We start from the raw sequence: 16,214 nt of genomic DNA, 5'->3' as shown, positions 1-16,214 counted from the left end.
ACGCAAAGGCACAAGCGCAAGTCAACTCCTAATACCCACCACCATACCCACCACCCCCATATCCTCCTTCCCTTCCATGTCCGTACCCCACACTCCCATACCCCTGTTGTTGCCCACCATACTGATGCGCCGCCTGTTGGGCATTCTTCCGACTCGACCTACCCGTGCCGATATCGATCTGTCTCAGTTCCTCCTCCAGCGACGTCAACTGTCCACCGCCGCCACCACCATTCTGTGATGAATACACGTAGTCGTCATAGTCATCCATCCCCTGCCCCTGCCTGCGCGCGACGCTGCTACTATGCAGCTGCAACGCGCCGCTCATGTTTCCATTGAGGTTCTCCGACGAGGAAGAAGGAGGGGGCAGAGCGAGGGGGACCTTAGCCGGCAATGGCGGGGGGTTGTTGTGGCCGTTGATGTTTCCACCGCCGCCTGGGCTGCGACTCTGCTGGTGGTATCCTGAGTAGCTTTGGCTGGGGCTGGTGCCGTAGCTGTGATGCTGCCCGTGCCCGTGGCCTGGCGGGGTGTGGCCGTAGCGGAGACTGCCGGGGGAGGTTCCGTAGATGTCTGCTCCTCCACCTCGACTTCCGCCGCCGTGACCATAACCGTCGCCCCCCGAGCTGACGCCTGCGGCGTAATCGAACGTGGATGCGCGCGATAGTCGAGTCGGCGTGAAATGGTCGTCATCTGCCCCACTTGAGGTTGGTCGCGGTGCGGATCCCGGAGACATTCCTGCCCCGTTGGCGCCAGACATGACCGGGACGATAGCCGAAGTAGACTGGCGATAGGCAGGCTTCTTCTGGAGGCGGTTACGGGCAGCAGAAGATGGATGATTGGCGTTTTGGACGGGGTCGTTTCCTGAGGAGAAAGAAACTCCCGAAGTGACCGGCTGCATGGATTGCGGCCGGCCAGCAACGCGGAGTTGACGGCGGCCAGACGGAGCAGGTCGGGATGGAGACGTAGACTGCTGCTGTTGTGGCTTGGGTTCAGGCTCAGGGGCCCAGGACTCCATAGGCAGGTGATCCGATGGGTCAACTTCGCGGCCGTCGTGCGTGATGATTTTGCCTGTATCCTCGCGGTAATCATCCCGTGCAGCCGGTGTATCTTGTTTAGCCACAACCGCGGCATTGGGGTTCAAGACCTCATATGAGTCTGGGCTGAAGGGCATTGACATGCTACGTTCTGAGTCAACCCCTGGGTGCGGGCTTACCGACTTGCGGCGGATGGTGTGTTGAGACCGGGGATTGGGGCTGGGATCGCGTGGAGGGTTCGGGGAATACGCGCGCTTCTTGATGACGACGTTGACACTTGATGTCGACGGCCCGGGAGTATATGTTATATTTCCCCGGGAGGATGATGCCGAGTAAGTTGCAGGAGGAGGGTCCTGAACATACCTCGGCTCGACCGGCCTTCCCCTAGACGGCGTTTCAACGAGAGCCTGGGATGAATAACCCCGGTTCTGTTGCACCGGCTGCTGTTGCACCATCTGCTGCTGCCTCCTGTCTTGGTTGATGCGTTCCGAAATCTCCTGAGCAATGCTTGGGTCGATGCCAGGCACCAACGATGGCGGGACAGGTGGAACGGACGGTCTTGACGTGTCGTCCAACTCGCTGCGGTACGTCAACGCCATCTGGTCCGGTTGAGGCGTTTGCAGCGCAGGTTCCGAGTGCCTGCCATACTGGGGCGCGTAATCGGCCGACTCTCTATGCGGAAACTCGGGCCCGGGAGAATGGCCGTTAGCTCCTTGATACCTCGCATCCGGCGTGTATCGCGACACCTCGGTGTTGCTCCGGCTCGGAAGGGTCAGCGGGGCGGGGTTGGCGGATGAATCGTAGGCTTGCTCGAACTGAGACGGTTGAGGAGGAAACGGTGTCGGCGCAGGCCAGCGGTTCATAGACGCCCTCCGAGGATCGTTCATGGACTCAGGAGACTCGGGCACATCTTCAACGGTGGCTTGCATTGTCCTGTGATGTGACTCATAGCCGGGATCGTAGGACGGGTGGCGCACTTGGTCTGGATGTGAGTATTGAGGGCCCGGGAGTGCAGGAAGCGGGGCAGAATCATAGGCTGCCTTGTACGTTGGCCGCCCAGGGTAGCTATTGCCCGAGTCGAAAGAGTTGCGATGAGCCTCGTTCCTCAATACGTCCTGACGCATGTTCGCGGGTGGTCCTTGAAATGAGTTTCCCATGGCTGGGCTACTGCCCGTCCTCGTACGGTGCGCGGGAGGCGGAGGCGGGCGGTCTTCCTCGAAATCGAAAGATCTTGACCCATTTGGCTGGGAGGGGTCGAACGAGTTGCGTCGAGGCGGCTGGTAGATACCCGTGTACACCGGCTCCTGTTGGACGGCGTATGGATCCACACGGTCAGGAGTCCGATACTGCGCAGGCACTGGCAGCCCTACATCTCGGCCGGGGTCGGGAGATGAGTAGTATTGGGCAGGTGGTGGGGCCTGAGAAGAGGGATGTCCATACTCAGGCTGGGGCGAAGGCTGCTGAATAGGCTGGGAGTATTGAGCCGGAGGAGGTTGTTGGACCGGCGCAGGGTATTGGCCAGGAGGGGGTTGCTGGACTGGTGCAGAATAATGGGTAGGAGGGGGAGGAGGGTGGACAGGAGGGGTATATTGAGCTGGAGAGCCCTGCTGAACTGGTGCCGCATACTGGCCTGGAGGCGGGGCCTGGACAGGAGCTGGATTCGGAGGCGGCCTCGAAGATGTTGTGTCTGCTTGATCTGGAACAGCAGGCGCTGCCGGAGATTTCCCTGTGAGCGGATCGGACGGTAAGGGACGGCGCTTCGGAACACCGCGCGGCCCAGCGATAGGACCTGGCGGCGGCGGGGCCGGGGCATCTTGGGTTTCTTGGGGTTGCGGCTTGGCCTTGACGACGGGCTTCTCTGGTTTCGGGCGGGAGTCATAATAAGTTATTTCAAGGCGCAGCTCGCCAGCATACTTCCCCTTGTAATTGAGCTGGTGCCACTGATCGCTCTGGCCGCCGCCAGGAACGACAATGGTTCGGAGGTCGATCCATGCCTCGCCGATCAACTCTGTCCTCTTGTCGTCGTTGAAGACAGACACCTTGATCTGATAATAGTCAGGCGAGTCGTGGACGGTGAAACGGAGTTCCTGGTCCCTGGAGGACGTCAGTGAGATGCGAAGGGGAAAGACGGAACTAGTTTGTTCGAGGCGAAACGTACCACTTGGGTGTCTGGCCGCCACGGATGTCGGTAGTGGTCTTCTTCGCCTCTTTTCCCAGGCGGGCAGCGCAGTAGGGATCCTGTTTACCGATCGTCTTGCGATTGGGCAGGTTCTTAGCGCGGTCGACGACGACGACCAGAGTACCAATCTCGGGCCCGTCGACTGTCATGTCAGAGAAAATGCCAGCGGCCGGCGGGCCGGTGAGGGCGAGGGCCTTGGCCTTCGTTGTCATGTTGTCGTCGTGGCAGCGTGAGTGTGGACCATGACCTGGTAATGGTGACGGAACGAGGTGTAATGAGGGAGGATGCTATGTTGGTGGAGCGTTTGCCTTTGGTCGTGGTGGTCGGTGGTGTGGCTGGTTGCTTGGGCGCTTTGTTTACTTTCGAAGGGATCAGTGCTCTGGAATCGGATCGACAAGACCCCGCCAGCAAAGACTAAGATAAGCTTGATTGTATGTACTTGTGTCTGTACCTCCTCTTAGGTCCAACGGTCGGCCGGGTGAAAAGAAAACGACAAAGATGGGGGAAATGGGAAGAAAATGGAAGCAGCAGAGCAAGCTGTGTCTTCATCAATCCATGGTTAAACCGAGGTGAGAGAAAGGAGCAAGGCTGGGGAGGTGCAGATTACCAGGAACCTGAAGAGCAGAATGCAGAGCGACCTTGGGAACCTGGATGAGCTGCCCTGCATCATCCTTGGATGCGGCAGAGCTCTGAGAGGGTGGGTGGAGTCCATTGCCGCGTGCACCCTCGTCCAGCGTCTTTGCAGTGGCTGGGTCTCGGTGGCACGAATCAGAGCTCGGGGAATTGGTGGCTGGCATGGCGCCTGGACCTTCGGCATGTCGCCGCAGATCAAGCAATCAGCGAGGCTGGGCCCCACTTTTTGGGCTGAGGGCATTCCGAAGAAAATCAACCCCTGTCGACATCCACCAACTCACGTCATCACCGCGCGTCGGCTTCTTGGTTTCAAGTCGAAATTCTCAAGGACAATGCTACGATAGGGTTGGAATGGAAAGAAACCCCTCAGGCTTAAAATAACAGGGTATACTTACAGCATTAATTTTCGACTGAGAAGCCCTTCATCTCCACCCCTGTCCCATATCTCAAGGGAAGCTTTACTCCTGCCAGGGACACACTTCTCAAGTTATGCCCATCTCTACAGCTGATGAATTCGCCTGCTTGCGAATCCTGCATCTCAATCGAATGAGCGACGGTTTGCGGTGTTCTCTAATGCTCCCGAGCCAAGGCTCCTTGACCAGGCTCAACCTTGATATCGATGCCGGGCCACGCTGTGCCGCGCGTCAAGGCGAAGCCATGACACAGCCTGGGCATGCTTGGGGCAGACCTCGAATCAGAGCAGCACTCACGCGTGTCTGTTCCTGACTTGGCGGTATTGACGCGGTTGAAAAGGTACCTACTCTAATTTGCTCGAGGAGAGCATGTACAGGACCGGCTGAACACATACCGCCGGCGTTCCGAGCCGAGGTTGCTGAACGGCGGCCGATCTGTTGGGTTTACCTAGCGTCGGGTGTGGGTCCAATCCCCGGCGCCGTGAAGGACCGGAAGGCAGTCCCGGTCCGAGTCCGGATCTCCACTTCGGCCACAACGACGCCATGGGCGGCTCGTCGTCAATTTGATCTTCGGAATGTCTGAGGAGATTTCTTTCAGGTCTTCCTGGCTGTACACCAGACACACAGCTCGGTCCGCGACTTACCCACCGACCTCGCCAGAATTGCGGTGACTCCATTTCCAAGCGTGAGCCTCACCGCATCGAGGGTTAGATAGCGACCAACATGTATGAACAAGGTTTGCTCTACTCCGACAGCCCTTGAGATTAAACCACATCTCTTCCCTTGAGCATAGCCCCACCGATGTCCTCGCTGAAACATCGACATTCAGCTCCCAATTTTGGCATCACCAGCCAACCAATGACTTGACATGTCTGGGGTTCGTCCCGAGCAAGCCGATACTGCGGTGCAACCTTGCTCCGGTGAGTTAACGGCGCTACACTTAGTGTGCCTGATACCAACCGCAGAGATTCAGCACTGTTTGAACCCCAGACTCGGCCTTTGGACGGCTTCTCTGCAGTACGTGGACGGCACAGGCGGGTGTTGTAGCTTGGGCTATGGAAATATTCAATCAATAGCCAACGTAAAAAGTGGGCGGAGCGGACAGACGTATAGCGACTCTTGTATAGACGCTCTGGGGAAGCTTGAACATACCAAAGTTCCCGGCTCTGTTCTCAACAGCCGGAACGTTGCAATGAAAAGAGCCAAGTGTAGATCACCGGCATAAGGCTGAATCAGAAGGAGCCCGAGAAAACGGCTCGGCCCCCCGCATATCTAAAATTCTCATGCTCCCCCGTGGTGACGGTTAAAGCACTCCATCATTCCATCTTTCTCTTCTCTATCCACAACGAGAGGAACCATGGACTACTCACAGAACACTCCAATATCAGGGACCACCACGCCAGGCCCCCGCAGTGGCACCCTGAGCCCCGTCACCGCTGTTCCGTCAACTGCCGGTGCCGCTTCACAACATAGCACCCTAGAGTTGGCTGGCATCGAGCCAGGGGACAAGGTAGTTGTCCCAGCAAACCAGGATCAGGATAAGATCGTGGTCGAGCCAGCACCAGCGTCAACACCCTACTTCACAAAAGACACGAATCAACAGCAGTATTACGCTACCTACCCAGTCGACCAAAGCTACCTTCATCAGGGTTACTATGACCAACAAACACCATACCCCCAGAGTGCTGCGGCATGGAGTTTAAATCCGTGGGGATGGGGAAGAGGTGATGGGACAGAGACGGCAGAACAGGGTTCGCCACCATCGACAAAACGACAGGTCATATGTGGATTGAAGAGGAAAAACTTCTTCATCGTACTGTGGGTAGTCTCGATAGTACTAGCGATTGGGATAGGAGTTGGCACTGGAGTAGGCGTCACATTAAGCTCGAGGAGCAGAGATTCCGAAGCCACATCCGTCTCCTCAGGGGCTACCGACACAACAACAGAGACAGATCCAAGACCATCAGCAAGCACAAAAGAGGACTCAACCCCCAGTGCAGCCAACACCAACCCCACCAGCTCCTCATCATCCTCAACTTCCTCAACGCGAACCAGATCTTCCGCCAAACCTACATCCACAGCCCGATTCGGCGGGCCGGGAGGCCGTTGCATGAACGAATGGGGCAGCGATTGCATATGCCTGGACGAAGGGATATGTGTCAACCGGTGGCGGGGCACACCGTACACAGGCTTCCCGGGCAATTGGCCGTGCCCGGACGATCCCTACAATATCATGGCGTGCGTGGTGGCGCCATGCTTGGGCAGAGAAAAGCCGGCAACGTGCTTGTGGAAAGAGGCGTGTCGGGAGTTGGCACCTGGTGAGTTCTTACTTTACTCCTCAGGTAACGAATTGGTTTGGATGTAGAGTAGTTGCTAATGAAGTGTGAATAGTCGAGGAAGGAGCCGCACCGATATGTCCTGGCGGCGATGATTTTGTATGTTGCGCTCATGGTTGGTGACAGACTTCCAGGTTGGCGGGATGGTTTGGTCTTGTCCGGCGTTCGAAGGAAGGCATGTCTGGATATCTTCAGCATCACCAGCAGCCTTTACTCCAACAATCAAGGGACAGCCTTCCTCAGTTGAAGTCGCCCGTCCTCCCAGGAACAAAGTGAGATACTGGTGCATGCGACCCAGGTTGCTCCTCATCCTTATCCAAGACCAGAGACCGGGATGCCTCCTGCATCAGCTTCTGATTCGATCAGCCATGCCGTGCGGCTCCTACCTCTTCTATCTGTCTGTTCTATATCGACCCCGTCATGGACACAACTGCACATGCCGCAATCGCCTCGAGGATGCAGGTGCCATCACGCGGTAACGAAATTGGCAGGCACGGAAAACTATAAGCCCCCCCCCCTCCTGACCAGCCGGTTTCTCGCTTCTTGCTTCTTGCTTCAACGTCAAAGACTGCACCGGACAACATCAGTGCCACATCATTTCCATAAGTGAAGCGCTCGAATCGTCGAGTCGACCATCTCAATGACTTGATGACGATCTTGAAAAGAAAGAAAACGAAATGGTGTCTCTGGAAACAAACCGGGAGCTGTGTACCACCTCTATGCTCTGGCGCGTGGATTTGATGTCAGCATTTCAAGAAGTCGAACTTCACATTGGCTGCAGCCTCCAAGCCCCTTCGTGTTGAGAAGCTTTCTTAAGAGCGGGTTCAAGCACAAAAATAAGGGAGGATAGGTATCGTGAGAACAGGGTAAATCGAGTCATCAAAGAACACAATCTTGCATCAAGCAACTCAATCTTGGAATACCTCATCACCAGGGCAGGCTGACAACGATGAGAGATGGTCTTCGAGGATGTGTCAGGTGGTAATGTTACTGTCTTCCTTGTATTGGCTGTAAGTTACCCGTAATGCGCGATGCATCTCCCAACCCCTGGCTTGTGTCACCAGAATGACTTTCACTCCGTTCAACCCACCACCACAACGTCCAACCAGACTGCCATCGTAAGACAACAGCCCTGCGCCCAGGACATATGAGTACACCTTCGACGACGACATGTCGTTTAGCTCTTGGTCATCGAAACAACGTCCAACAATCAATTGATCCTTAATCTCCTCTTGTCCCCTCATTCTCATCACCCATCAACCGCATCCTCATCCTCACCCCCTAAACCATCCCAAACACAGACAAACAAAAACTATGTCTACCTCCGAACCCACAACCCAACAACCCCCAACAATCAACTTCATTCTCTCCTTCCTTCTCGTCGGTCTCGCCTGGGGCTTCACCACCCCGTTCATCCGCCGCGCTGCTAAAGACCGTGCCGCCGCTGCCACCGATGCAGCAGCATCTTCCACCTCTTCTGCCAAGCGTCATGATGAGGCCGACAACAAAGCCAACCTCACGCTGCCCAAGCGCGTCCGAGGGTTGATTGCCAACGGACTCGCCGCCGCCATCGACCTGCTGCGCAACCCGCGATATGCGATCCCCTTGGTCTTGAACCTGTCCGGGAGCGTGTGGTTCTTCTTGCTAGTTGGGAAGGCTGGTATGTTTCCTCCTCGGATCACTCGATCAATCCTCTCCCCTTTTCAGCCACCGGGTGGTGACTAACGCAAGATGATAGAGTTGAGCCTGACGGTGCCCATTGTCAACACCGTTGCGTTTTTGTTTACGGTCCTCGGGGAGTGGTGGGTCGAGGGCAAGGTGATTAGTCGAGGTATGTGTTTCTTTTTGTTCAGGTGTGTTGAGCTGCGGCTGACTTGAGAATAGATACCATGCTCGGCATGATGCTTTCTGTGGCGGGGATTGCGTTGTGTGTGCACAGCAAGAATGCTTAACTAGGTAGTTGTCCTGTATGGTCATGATCTGTCGGGAACACCGGATCGAATCTTGGATAATACCTGCTTCCATTAACCTGCATACTCATCAACTCCTAACTCATCACTCATGATCATCCTCCTGCACCAGGCAGATCCCCTTCAATCCCTAAAACACAACTGCTTATCAAACATCCACACTGGTCTGCCTGTTGCCTCTTCCTCCCTCCCTCTTTTTTCTGAAAGCCCAATGATGAATCTCTCCTCGAACCTGTCCAGGCATGCGTATGGGTATAATAAACCGGACATCCCGAACCGCGTGCCTGACGCGTTTCCCATGTCCACCAAGAGAAAAGAAAGAGACATACGTGTACCTGATGAACGATTGTGTGTTTCCGTTTTGCCCGACCCGTACAACGCCGCCATGGTTACCCTTTGCCTTATTTTGAGATTTCGTGAGTGTTCATCCCCCTGATGGTTGTTATCAATGCTTGAGAAGGCGGTGAGAGAAAAGAAGGGAAGGGAAGGAGACCAGTGAAGTATCAGGAAAACGAAAGAAAAAGTGACAGAAACCTCAAGAATAAATTGTGAAATGAAGAATGAGAAAAGGAGAAACAAAATACCAAGCCTAGTCGCCTTTTTAATGCAATAAAATCCCAAAAAGAAATCCAAGAAAAGATGAATAAGAAGAGAAGAAAGGAAGTCAAAAAACACCAAGAGCAGCGAAGTCAATCCCCTCCTCCCGGTTCGAATTACCACTATTATCGTCATCGTGATGCCCAAGCCTAGCACCGCCTGGTGCGCACCCAGCGCTGCACCGCGCGCAGGCTTGGGTCCTCGGCCGTCCAGCGGCCCATAGCAAGATCCGACGCCTGCAGCTCCGCGTAGACGTACTCGTCCGTGATCTGAGCGAGCTCCTATACCACCACCGTTAGAGGAGCATGAACCTCCTAAAAGAATAAGAAGAAAACTTACAGCCCGCAACTGCTGATCACAAGCCCTCAGCTGCGCCTGATTCCCCGCATGCGGCCTGCCTCCCTGGAGGATCTGGTCGCGCCACTCGATCCACCTCTGCGCAGCCGCCTGGCGCAGGTAGATCTTTTGTCCCTCGTGGCGGCGGGCGTAGGCGTCGAGGAGGACCTGCCTCAGCTCCGCCTTGGCCTGCTCTTCAGGCCCGCCCGAGGCGCAGGGGACCGTGATGTCGGCGCCGCAGTTGAGGATGTGCTGGCCGTCGATGGCGCACTGGCGGAGCGCGGCCCACCCTTCGGTGTAGTAGTCGTCCATGTCCGGCGGCTGGCAGGGCGCGGCGGCGATGTAGTATTGCAAGGTGCGGAAGTCTTCGAGGAGCTCGGCGACGCGGGCCGTGCGGTACTCGTTGACTGGGTGGGGAGGGTTAGTAATTAGGCTGGGGCTAGGAGAGGGGAGAAAAAGGGGAATTGATGATGTTGGTTGGAGAACATGTGAGGCGCTGCTAGTATGAAGCTGTCTTGAGGACTACTACCCCACAGAGACGGCCCGTTGCGGCCCTCTAGGGCTTACACACACGTGGGAATCCCTTAGAGACCAGCAACGTCGTATATGGGACCGAGGTCTGTTGTCTTGGGTTGTGGTTTGATAGGGTCATATGTGGGGTGTGTGATATGGCAGAGAACCCAGGGGGTGGAACCAAGGGGGAAAAACATACGTCCGTCCGCCATCTTGATAACTGGTTGTTGGATCAAAGCAAGAAACGGTATTATGTACTAAGGTGTATCGGGAAATGCCGAGAGCGACGCTGTCGAATGAGGCGGTCTCGTATAGTATGGCTCGTAAAGCAGCGAATGCCGGTCAATCAAGTGAAGTGAAGGAATGTATGTGCCGCGGCGCGAAACAGGGCCCAAGCAGAGAATGAGAGACTGTCTGGTGGTGGCAAGACGCAGTCTATGCGCAAGCGAACAATGAAAGCTGAAGTCTAGAGAGAACGGCGGTCTCTATGAGAGCCTGTTGGTGAAGTCGATGGCTTGGTGGTGGCGAGAGTCAAGGGGACCCAGGACGCCGGCGACGGGACCCTTTTGTAGAATTTGCCATCACCGACGATAGTATGGTGATTGAGTGGAAACAAGACTTCACCACCCAGGGGTGAGGGAAAAGGAGTTGGTGAGGACTCCCATGGCTAGCAAACCCGAGTAGAACCACCTAGTCGGAGGAGTAGGGTACGTATCGATGGGGACCACCACGAGAGAGAGTGTGTGTGTGGATGCATGTGTGGGTGTGTATGTTCGTGGCAGTGGACATGACATGCTCCCGTTAGGCATAGGCTCAGAGTAAAGCGTGCCGAGTACTAACTACCGGGAGCCATGCTCCTCTGCCCGTCCCGCATTCCCGGCAAGAGGAGGCCTACCTCATGGGGGCCAGGGCGATACTCGTCGACGATTCGCGGCCCGGAGCGCGGGTAGACTAAGGCACAGAAAGGGACTTTGACAAGCACGCAAACCGTTCAGAGCCGTTCAAGGCCACAGAGAGGGGGTCCCGCCGCTATGGTCACCCGTCCGCGTTGCATCGGAGAGAAAAACCAGGTGAGGGAGGTTTGGGGTTCCTGCATCTAGGTCGAGCCGCTAGCAGCCCGACGCAATGAGCAAGCAGCCAAAGACATGCCAGAGACTGGCAGAGACAGCCTCGCCGGTCCAAGACAGGGCGTGACCGCCGCACGTTGTGAACCCATCGCTTCTGGAGTCGGCGGCCAATGGCGAGCACGGGAGAGGCTGTGGCAGAGGAGGCCGAGAGTTGGGGCTTGCGGATACTAGTTCCGAGACAGCCATCTACACTACACATACCAAACTGCTGCTGCATGCTGCAGGGCTGCCGCCGCGGCGTGGATGGACCGAACCTCTGGGGCTCATGTCAGCCACTCAATGCTGTGTTGGTCTCCGAGTACCTGGCTTGGTGTTGAGTTATCGGAGCACCCGTTCACTTCAGAACACTGCAGCAGAGAGAGCACTTGGACTCTGCAGCGCTGCAGGCCAAGACCAACACAGCTCCAACTCGGCACTGAGACTATCCCCAAGTAATCCTCCAACTCATCGCCATCGCCCTCGCGCCGTTGTCTTTTCCATGGCAATGAGGGGCTCAGCGTGCCATGAAGTGCCCTGAAGTGCAGTAAGTGCAGCAAAAGAGGGCCTCGGTGCCATGGCTCCTCTGCAGCCCGAAGCACACGTCGGTCTCGATGTGGCTTGAGCAGCGGTTGTTTCGAGCAGGGGGGTCACAGATCGGGAAATTTAGACGAGGTTTCAGCCGTGCCCCGGCAGCCTGGCGTTGCTGGCGTTTCCCGATCCGGAACACCCCGGCCCACAATTGCCCAGAACCCCCCCCCCAGGCCGGGTCGATCGGAGGTCGGGAGGCAGCCACATGCTCCACCGGCCACGAACCTGCGGCTCCAACCACCGCCGATCCCCTCCACCTCGCCGGCGCCCAATGACGAGCCGCGCCGCGCCTTTCAGCAAACGGCCGTGAATTCGACTTTGCAGTTCTCGTCCTTCCTGCAGTGAGCTGAAGGTGATAGCGTTCAAACTGGGTGACATGTCGTGGAGCACGATTCCCTTTTCGCCCTACACCGTTCTTCCGGCACACCGGGTAAAGAGAGAAAAAGATAGGGAAACCAAAAGCGTTGAACGGCCTCCTTCTCCGTCCTCCTAAGCCCATCGCGCAATCGCCTGGGCCCGTCCCGGAAGGTCGTTCGGTCTCGACATGGCGCTGGCGCAAGAGGCGCAAGATTGAATTCTGAGAGGCTGCGCGGCTCCGGCAGCGCACGGGTCAGCTCCGCATCGTTCGCAGCCGAGACTTTGCATGCATTTCTCTCAACCACCGTCCTGGGCTCCGGATTCGCTGTTGACACTCCCCTTTCAAGCCCGTGCTTGACCCGATCCAAGGTACCGGATCCCTGGGAAACGTGCAGTCAGTTTCACGTCATCATCTATAATTGTATTGCCCCTCCAAGTCTGCCTTGCCTTACCGGGTCCTCCCTTGACAACGCCGCGAAGAGCCGCATGACTGGTTCTCGGAAAATATGCTCATCGTGCCACATCCTTTCGGCTGGGTCAAACTGGCAACGTGCACGGTGATATCATGGCATGGTCTATTCCGGATTCATCATCATTGGTAGACAATACAACGGAAAGAAGACGTGATTCCATGATACTCAGTGGGACATCAACCTCACCCGTGGGATGCCGTCTCTTTCATTCCATCCACTTCCACGCGCCGAACTGTGCTATCGGCAAGCGCGGCACTGGTATCTCCAATCACCTCGGCGCCCTCTCAGTCCTTCTCAGCAATCGCCTGTAACCTCTCCTCGATTTCGTCCTCTGTCAGCTTCCTGAAACCCGGGTATGTGCCCTCCTTGCCGTCCGGGCGAGGGCCGCCCACAATGCCAATCTCGATCTCGGTCTTCTTGAAGTCCATGCTCAGAACGGTGCTGAGAGTGGTGATGGCGAGCTCGACCACATCCTTCCAATCTCCCGGGGCGCAGTTCTTGTTCTTGAGCTTCTTCTCGAGGTGGTTGATTGCCTCTTGTTGCTTGGGCCCGGCGGCGGTGCCCTTGTACCCGATGTAATATCCGGCGGGGTCGCACTTGAACAACTGCGGACCAAACTCCGAGTCGAGGGATATCAAAGTGGTCGCAACACCGTACGGCCGCATGTACGCCTAGGACGGTCAGCATTATATCCAGGAGATAAAAACTACGGAGCAACGTTCGCAGCATACCCTCTGGGTGTACACTTGGCTGATGTTGGCCAGGCGCTTGGCCAGGGCATCGCATGGCATCTCGTAGCCGTACTTGTACTTGAACTCAGCTGCCTCGGACTGGGCGCGCTGGGCGAACGCACGAGCATCGGCAATCGAGCCGGTCATGACGCAGCCAACGGACGGCGAGATCTGGAAGATGTGGGAGACGGAAGAGGGGTCGATGAGTTTATCCTAGGCGGCTTGTCAGCATGCGATGCAGCCCTCGAGAACAGGCCGCAACAAAAGCGCAAGACCACATACCGGGACCTTCTTTTGTGAGAGGACAACGGCGCAGTCCTTGCCCCTCACACCAATCGACATGATGTTTGCCGCGGTGATAGCCTTGAAGGCATATTCTGAGCAGCCTCATCAGCTTCCCCGCACTTTCCGTCGACAGCGGATAACGGGACGAACGGTGTCCCATGTTGACTCGACATACCGACTTGATACAGCCTTCCCTGCTCCGAGAAAATGGTAATGTGCCTGTCGTAGCCAGCGTTGCCTGGGACATATCATGTTAGCGACGGGGTGGAGCTTGGTTGGGAGCTCGCAGAGCAAGGCCAAAGACTCACCCGCCATTTTGATCGGCTGGGAATTAATTGGGCGGGATTAATTTGGTTTCAGAGGTGATTCGCAAGAGGCCACTTGACCGTTGTTCCTCGAGGTGTGTTGCTGTGGCGGTTGAGAGTTTGTTGTGGTTGGGAGCAGAGGTCGGGTTCCAAGTTCGAAGCTGGAGGTGCAGTTCGCCTGTTGGAGCTCTGACCTGGACCCAGCGATTGACGCGTTGCGGTCGTTTGCCTGGAGCAAGGCAAGGCTGAAGCTGAGCATTTGATGCCTTGAACCTCAGGCCACACATCAGGCAGTAAGAATGAAAATGTTCTTGGCAGCCCCACCTTCCTCTGCAGGCAGCCCCGCCTAAGATCTTATCTCTTATCTGACCCCTGTCGTCAGGTACCGATAAGATGCTGGGCAGAAATTTGCTGCGACCCGGACGCGGGCGTAACCACAACAGCACCAGACAGACACCACAACCCCCCCAATAAACGAACCGAATTGCCGCTTGAGCTCCAATTTTTCGCTCGTTTTTCTTCGTGCATATCTTAGCCATTGGCCGTTTCGGCTTAGCTGCCCCCAATTCGTGCCGGCCGTGGCATTCCGCGGTTCTACAGCTTGCGCCAGCCAATCCACTTCAACCACATCCGTCTGTCGATTGGCCGTCTAGATTTTCTGCTGGCCTTAGGGCTGGTCCGTCGCCGTCTTCACAACCGCTTCTGTGCGGTCCTCTGCTATCATCATGTCTTCCCACGTTCCCGCTTGGAAACGATTGGGCCTGAAGCTCAAGGGACCAGCATCAGGCGAAGCCAATCCCATCGCTCCCACCTCCAATTCCATCTCAAAGCCCTCACCGTCGCTCAACAACCGCACCCAGCCGACCCGTCCTGCCGCAAGCCCGGCGAGCGCTCTCAAGAGAAAGCAGCCAGGTGCTCCGTCCTCCACCTCAAACGGCGTTCAATCTCACACCCCAAATAAGAAGCCTCGGCACGAGGAGCCTACTCAAGCTACTCCGTCATCCACCAAGAAATCCGTGTCGTTCGCTCCCGACACCAAGGACAGGGCAGAAGAAAAGAAAGCCGCCGCGGCGAAAAAGAAGGCCAAGAGGAAGGCAAAGAAGAAGGCCAACAAAAAGGCCGCAGCTGCCGCCGCCGCGGCAAAGACCGAGAAGACCAACCTCGAGCCGTCCCTGAACTACCTTCGCCAGTGGCACACCTCTCGCGAGACTTGGAAGTTCAACAAGAACCACCAGACCCTCCTGATCAAGTACCTGTTTGACGGCGACCGGATCCCCTCCGCCGACGTCCCCATCTTCTACGAGTACATCCGCGACCTGAAGGGCGCCGTGCGGACCCGACTGCGCGACACAGCTGCCAAAATCCGCAAGACCGACATGGAAGCCGGCGCGGACGCGTTTCCCGCCGCGCTGCCGGAGAAGGAAGCTCGCCAGAAGGAATATCACGAAGCAATAGCCAGGTTCCTACGGGATCTGCAACAACAAGGCGCCGCGCAGGCTGGTAAGAGCTCCAAGAACACCAATGGCAAGCGAAGTCTCGACGAGGTCGAGTATGTCCTGCGCGCGGCGGACCCCGAGGTTAAGCGACGTCTGTTGCGGAGGATCCGTGCCGAGCAGGTGCTGCGCGAGTTGTCGGATAGTGAGGAGAGCACGTCCACGACGGCGACGACGACAAGCTCTGCTTCGACTGATTCCTCCGCGACCGTTGGCAGGTCGGCGCCTGTGGCGGCAGCGGACGGTATGGCAGACGGAGCAAGCCGGGATAGCTCTCAACGCCCTGCTAAGCGACGCAGGTTGCGCAATAGGCGGACGGCGGTGGATGATGACGACAGCAGCAGCAGCTGCAGCAGCAGTTCGTCCGAATCGGAATCTGAGTCGGAATCTGAATCGGAATCAGATTCTGAAGCCGAATCCGATTCCAAATCAGAGGATGGTGGGTCAGAGAGCAGCGCCGAGAGTAACAGCAGCAGTAGCAGTAGCAGTAGCAGTAGCAGCGAGAGCGAAGAGTCAGAGGATGAAGATATGATGGATGTTGATGGGCCTGCCGTCGAGTCATCGAGCTCGAGTAGCAGTTCTTCATCAGAGTCGGAGGACTCGGAGTCTGAACCTGATGAAGGGGACGAGACGGAGGTCGAAAGCGAGTCAGCGAGTAGTAGCAGTAGTGAGGATTAGATTTTGACTGCCTACCTCAGTATATAGCCTTCTGTGCTCACATGAGGAGCACCTGGAGTCAAATCTAATTCGTAATCTCGATTCTTGAGCTTTAATGGAGAACCATCGCAATGTATTGATTTCCGGTATAGGTTTTTGCATAGCAAACAGCCGTCCGCCTCTGTGATATTACTCATTTCTTCTGCTCAGT

General features: G+C 56.4%; 7 protein-coding genes across 7 annotated transcripts; 3 read left to right on the top strand and 4 right to left on the bottom strand.

Annotated features, from left to right (window-relative positions):
* Positions 1-28: 28 nt before the first annotated feature.
* Positions 29-3,422, bottom strand: VTJ04DRAFT_8309 (uncharacterized protein; the record flags this gene model as incomplete). Its single annotated transcript, XM_069366732.1, has 2 exons — positions 29-3,125; positions 3,190-3,422. The coding sequence occupies 2 exons, from the start codon at positions 3,420-3,422 to the stop codon at positions 29-31; spliced, it is 3,330 nt and encodes a 1,109-aa protein (XP_069217637.1).
* A 2,191-nt stretch (positions 3,423-5,613) lies between these two features.
* VTJ04DRAFT_8308 (uncharacterized protein) lies at positions 5,614-5,959 on the top strand (the record flags this gene model as incomplete). Its single annotated transcript, XM_069366731.1, has 2 exons — positions 5,614-5,861; positions 5,938-5,959. 2 exons carry the CDS (start codon positions 5,614-5,616, stop codon positions 5,957-5,959), a joined length of 270 nt encoding a protein of 89 aa, XP_069217636.1.
* Positions 5,960-7,906: 1,947 nt separating this feature from the next.
* Positions 7,907-8,544, top strand: VTJ04DRAFT_8307 (uncharacterized protein; the record flags this gene model as incomplete). Its single annotated transcript, XM_069366730.1, has 3 exons — positions 7,907-8,252; positions 8,331-8,423; positions 8,477-8,544. The coding sequence occupies 3 exons, from the start codon at positions 7,907-7,909 to the stop codon at positions 8,542-8,544; spliced, it is 507 nt and encodes a 168-aa protein (XP_069217635.1).
* Positions 8,545-9,308: 764 nt separating this feature from the next.
* VTJ04DRAFT_8306 (uncharacterized protein) lies at positions 9,309-10,220 on the bottom strand (the record flags this gene model as incomplete). Its single annotated transcript, XM_069366729.1, has 3 exons — positions 9,309-9,440; positions 9,499-9,902; positions 10,208-10,220. 3 exons carry the CDS (start codon positions 10,218-10,220, stop codon positions 9,309-9,311), a joined length of 549 nt encoding a protein of 182 aa, XP_069217634.1.
* Positions 10,221-12,816: 2,596 nt separating this feature from the next.
* On the bottom strand, positions 12,817-13,863 carry VTJ04DRAFT_8305 (uncharacterized protein; the record flags this gene model as incomplete). The annotated part of the gene is made up of 5 exons (XM_069366728.1): positions 12,817-13,203; positions 13,264-13,476; positions 13,546-13,640; positions 13,724-13,786; positions 13,857-13,863. The coding sequence occupies 5 exons, from the start codon at positions 13,861-13,863 to the stop codon at positions 12,817-12,819; spliced, it is 765 nt and encodes a 254-aa protein (XP_069217633.1).
* A 30-nt stretch (positions 13,864-13,893) lies between these two features.
* Positions 13,894-14,112, bottom strand: VTJ04DRAFT_8304 (uncharacterized protein; the record flags this gene model as incomplete). The annotated part of the gene is made up of 1 exon (XM_069366727.1): positions 13,894-14,112. One exon carries the CDS (start codon positions 14,110-14,112, stop codon positions 13,894-13,896), a length of 219 nt encoding a protein of 72 aa, XP_069217632.1.
* A 466-nt stretch (positions 14,113-14,578) lies between these two features.
* Positions 14,579-16,024, top strand: VTJ04DRAFT_8303 (uncharacterized protein; the record flags this gene model as incomplete). The annotated part of the gene is made up of 1 exon (XM_069366726.1): positions 14,579-16,024. One exon carries the CDS (start codon positions 14,579-14,581, stop codon positions 16,022-16,024), a length of 1,446 nt encoding a protein of 481 aa, XP_069217631.1.
* Between the last annotated feature and the right edge of the window lie 190 nt (positions 16,025-16,214).

This window comes from Mycothermus thermophilus (assembly GCF_041956435.1).
Source record: "Mycothermus thermophilus strain CBS 625.91 unplaced genomic scaffold VTJ04scaffold_5, whole genome shotgun sequence".
NCBI lineage: Eukaryota > Fungi > Ascomycota > Sordariomycetes > Sordariales > Chaetomiaceae > Mycothermus > Mycothermus thermophilus.
This window is presented reverse-complemented; position numbering and strand designations above follow the sequence as displayed.